We start from the raw sequence: 4,861 nt of genomic DNA, 5'->3' as shown, positions 1-4,861 counted from the left end.
GCTGAAAAAAAAGTGGAAGAAACAACAAAGCACAGGTGGCATGCCCTACTGATTCAAGTAGTTAATCAAAATAAAACAAAGTTGGTCAGCTTATACGTCCTCACATTTCTGCGATAACGGATTGCCTGGGCCTATTCTCCCCAAGTGCCGTAACAACCAGGATGGATATTTGAGGACTCCCATTCAACGTGCACAGTACAGTGGTTCATATATTTCCCCCTGTGATAGTTCATGTGAATAATGAGCTACGTAGAGGGCAGGGTGGGTGCAGGAGGAGAAGAAGGAGGCGGAGGAGAAGAGAAGCAGGCGCAGGAGGAGGAGAATAAGAAGGCGGAGGAGGAGAGATGCCCCTTTTAAGCTGACCCACACGTGGAAACAAAATTAAAGGAGCGAAATGGAAACGCTGTTGCATTCACCATCTGTGCATTTTGCCCAGTGGGGGGTTAAAGTGATGACGTGGGAACTGTACACAAATTTAATCGGTTCATACTTTGGTGTGTATCACCTCGTGTGCAATCTCCTGTGGAGAGGCCAACTTGATGATGTACCATTTGCTCGGTCACGCGGAAGAAGTTTTTTTTTTTCTGAACGGGTCAGGCGAATTGGGAAGAAATTTCGTCCACTCATAATTATCGTTACATGTTTGTTGTCCCAAAAGGAGAAGCGACCATGAACAGATAGAAGAGTTGCTTCACCTCCGCGCAGCTTATTTAGCTGCTACCTTCCTGTGTGAATTGCCTCCTCCTCATATTCCCCCAAAAGGGTCGCATAAGTCGAGGTGACCAACACAGCCAGGCATTTCAAATGGGTAATAATTTTTTTTTTTTTTTTTTTTTTTTTTCAAATAATTATACACACAGGAGGGGACATCACCCTATATGTTCCTCTGCTCAAGTGCGACCCTGTCCACCACCCCGAGGGGACCAATCCACTCTCCGTTTTACAAAATTTTCTTCCCCCCCCCACGGAAGGAATAAAATGGGACAGGTGCGTACGTACATTTGAAGCGTTTTTGCAAAGCAAATTGTTGGCACCTTTAAAGGCCCCATTTTGGGGGTACACGTATGTGGGTGAAAAAATGGGCGGCTAGCCATTTGGAGATAATACGCTCCCATGTTAAGCGGCACGTTTTTTTCCTTTTCGCTTCACTCCGCTGCTTCACCGCTTCACCGCTTCACTCTGCTGCTTTCCTTTCCTTTCCTTTTTTTTCCGTGTGCTGGCGCGGAATGGCGCACCTGCCCTCGCTCCACAGCGTTCACGGGGGACCACAATTTCGCTATTTAAAAAAAAAAAAAAAAAACTTGGCAACACGGGAAGGGGGGGAGGAAGCAAAGGCGTAGTAAACTACCTATGTAACTGTTGCTGAAAAAAGGGAAAGCCAATCCATTTTAAAGCTTTTCCGAAGGTATTTTTACTGCACACCAACTGGGACGACAGCCTGCTAGGCGTTCGAAGGGAATCCATTGGGGCCACCGCGTACACACAAGTTCGTGTGTGTAACTGTGGCAATTCTCATGCGGGGGAAAAAAATAAAAAAGGAAAGGGGCACCACAAAATGGTGAAGAGGTACCATCAAATGGTGAAGAGGCGCCATCAAATGGCAAGCTGCGAAAAGCACAAATGTGTGTGCAAATAGCTAATGCTTCCTGGTTTTCTCTCAACAGGTGTACGGTCCATATTTTGTAAAAGAAGAAAAAAAAAAAAAAGTCTCCTCTGTGTTAGCATTATTTTCCCGCCTTGTACTACGCTGCCACCCAGAATGAACAACCCAGGCCAGCGCCGCGTTTGGGGGGGGAGGGTTTCTTCCCTCGCACACCCGTGTGCAACAGCCTTCTTGGGGGCACTTCGCTTGAGATCAACAGGACGTGCATGACCACTCTGCATTGGCTTGCATTTTTTAAGCACGCGCATTCGCACAGTGCGGGGGCGAGCCCCTCCACTTTAAATGTACACTGTGCGCATGCGTATGTGTGTGTCCCCCCTGCGTGCGCGCGTTTAGCGCTTCGAGGGAAGGGGTGCTTGGGGGGTCGAGCTTCTTCCCCTGTAGAGAGCTCCCTCTGTGCGCGCTTCGTCACTGTTACATACAACCTTTGCTGCGGTCGGGCGGGTGCAGCGCCGCGATAGAAGCAGGCGTGAAGAGATTTGAGGAAGAGGTGGAGAAAGCGCTGCGGTTAGTGACCAGGTGAGAGCCGCAACGATGCATCATGTGATGTCGAAGCGGAGCGGAGCGCGATAGGGAGAGGAACCAGTAGCGACGGTAGCGACGGTAGCGATGGTAGCGATGGTAGCGGCAGTAAGCGGTAGTTGCCGCAGCCGCCGCAGCCGCCGCAGTCGCCGCAGTTGTCACCGTCAGAGTTGCTCGTGTGTGCAAACTGTTCGGCTCTTCCTTTTCGCTCGCTTTTTTTTTTTTTCTCACTGTGCATTCTTCTACGCCCATGTTGGCAGCGCTGAACGGGGGGGCACCCCCCCTGAGGTGCAGCCCCAGGCCGGTTTCCCCGCGTGCACGATGAAGCTCCGTACATGTAATCCCTCATCGGGGAGTGCAACTTTACAGGAATATATACGTACATGTATATATGTAATAGGCGGTACAACCCTATACGTCATAAATCAGGTGCACGTTGCGCGTGCAGCTGCTGGGGGGCTCTCCACCCTAGCGCTACCCGCTTAGCTGCGGAGCGAAAAAGCGCCGTGGGGGCAAACGAAAAGAGGCATATTTTTTCACCCCTGCAAGAATCACACCACTTTTTTCGGAGGCACACTGACCCATCGCCACTACAGGCACTACATGCAAGGTGCCCAAAATACACGACGCGCTGAGAGTAGGTACAATGCGTGCATCCCTATTTGGATCATTCTGCACGTCATTTTTTGCCCTCATCTTTGCCTCACCTGTGCCTCATCTGTGCCTCATATTTGCCTCATATTTGCCTCATATTTGCCCTCATTTTATACTCTCATTTTATGCTCTCATTTTTTGCCCCATTTTTTAACCCATTTTTTTGCCCCATTTTTTTACTCCATTTTTTTACCCCATTTTTTTATCCCATTTTTTTATCCCACTTTTTTACCCCATTTTTTTACCCCATTTTTTTATCCCATCTTTTCACCCCGTTGTACACGTCGATGCTGCGCTGGTGCACATCTTCACCCGTTTGTTGATGCGCACGTGTCGCCTGACAGACTGCTCTACACAACGTAGCACAGTCAGGAGGTGAACACATGACCACATGATCGCATGATCGCACGGTCGCATGATCGTATGATCGTATGATCGCATGATCGGATAACCGCATCAGCCCAGCACCACACCAGCCCAGCACCACACCAGCTCAGCATCGCACCAGCCCAGCCCAGCCCAGCCCAGCACCGCACCAGCCCAGCCCAGCATCGCATCAGCCCAGCACCACACCAGCCCAGCCCAGCACCGCACCAGCCCAGCACCGCACCAGCCCATCACCACGTGAGTACTTGAGTGCTTGATCGCCCGAGCCCCAACGCGAAGCAGGCATTTGGGTTGCCTCCCCGGGGGAACTCCGACCGTTTGCTGCTCGCCCAGCAGTGCCGCTACCCTGCTCTGCCGCTACCCCTGCCACCACTTCTGTCGCTTCTACCACTTCTAACACTTCTAACACATCTACCACTTCTAACACATCTACCCCTTCCACCACTTCTACCCCTTCCACCACTTCTAACACATCTACCACTTCTACCCCTTCCACCACTTCTACCACTTCTACCCCGCCCAGAATGAAAGACAACGCGAAAAATGAGTACGGTACGTTTCCCATAACGATCAACGAAGGGCACTCGGACCAGGTGGGTGAAAAAAAGTTGCTAAGTGGAAGCTTCTACGAGTCTGTGCTCGAGAAAATCAAGTTGTTGTGTCTCTTCCTGACGTGGTACGCTCTGAACATACTCTACAATGTGGATAACAAGATAGCCCTTAACATGACTAAGCTTCCGTGGTTCATCAGCTCCGTGCAGCTATTCACAGGATGGATATTTATTTCAATGTATTGGTTAACAGGCTACAAGAAGCTTCCCAAAATATATACGTTTGATTTGTTTATAAAAAATATCGGGATTCAGAGTTTCTGTCACATCATGGTTCACTTCGGTGCCGTAGTCTCCATGTCATCGACTACAGTGTCCTTCACTCATGTGGTGAAAGCATGCGAGCCTGTTTTTACTGCCCTACTCTCCATACTCTTACTAAAACAGTATATGAAAATCAATAAATATTTAACACTGCTAATAATTGTTGCAGGAGTTATATGTGCATCTGTGAAGGAGATTCACTTTACGTGGTTGTCCTTCTGGTGTGCTACGATCTCCAACTTAGGATCCTCCATGAGATCTATTTTTGCAAAAAAAATGATGACACAGAAATCACTAATTGGAGAAAACCTAAACGCTTCAAACATCTATGCCATGATTACCATATGCTCAGCTCTCATGTCTCTACCTCTAGTCATAGTCTTCGAGGGAAAGGCCTCCTACAACTTCATCACGAACTACCAGAATGCAACACTAAATAATCACACGTACAGGGAGATAATTACTAAAATATTTTTGAGTGGCATTTGGTACTACCTCAATAATGAAGTTGCATTTATGTGTCTTGAGAAAGTAAATCAAGTTACTCATGCTGTGGCCAATTCGATTAAGAGAGTCGTCATTATCGTATCTTCTATTATCATTTTCCAAACACAGATCACCTTGCTGGGTGCGCTCGGCTCTGCCGTCGCCATCGTCGGCGCGTTCCTTTACTCCATTATTTGAGAGGTGGGGGGAAGCGGCATGAGTGGTGAGCTCTGATCGATGGAGTGGTGAACACTGATCGATGGAGTGGTGAGCT

The 4,861-nt window shown here is 48.7% G+C and overlaps 1 protein-coding gene across 1 annotated transcript; it reads left to right on the top strand.

Annotated features, from left to right (window-relative positions):
* Positions 1-4,107: 4,107 nt before the first annotated feature.
* Positions 4,108-4,761, top strand: PCYB_103330 (triose/hexose phosphate phosphate translocator; the record flags this gene model as incomplete). The annotated part of the gene is made up of 1 exon (XM_004222882.1): positions 4,108-4,761. A coding segment is annotated over one exon (654 nt), but the record flags the coding sequence as incomplete, so codon positions are not given.
* Between the last annotated feature and the right edge of the window lie 100 nt (positions 4,762-4,861).

This window comes from Plasmodium cynomolgi, chromosome 10 (genome assembly GCF_000321355.1).
Source record: "Plasmodium cynomolgi strain B DNA, chromosome 10, whole genome shotgun sequence".
Lineage (NCBI taxonomy): Eukaryota > Apicomplexa > Aconoidasida > Haemosporida > Plasmodiidae > Plasmodium > Plasmodium cynomolgi.
Note: the sequence above shows the minus strand (reverse complement) of the source record. Positions and strands in the feature narration are given on the sequence as shown.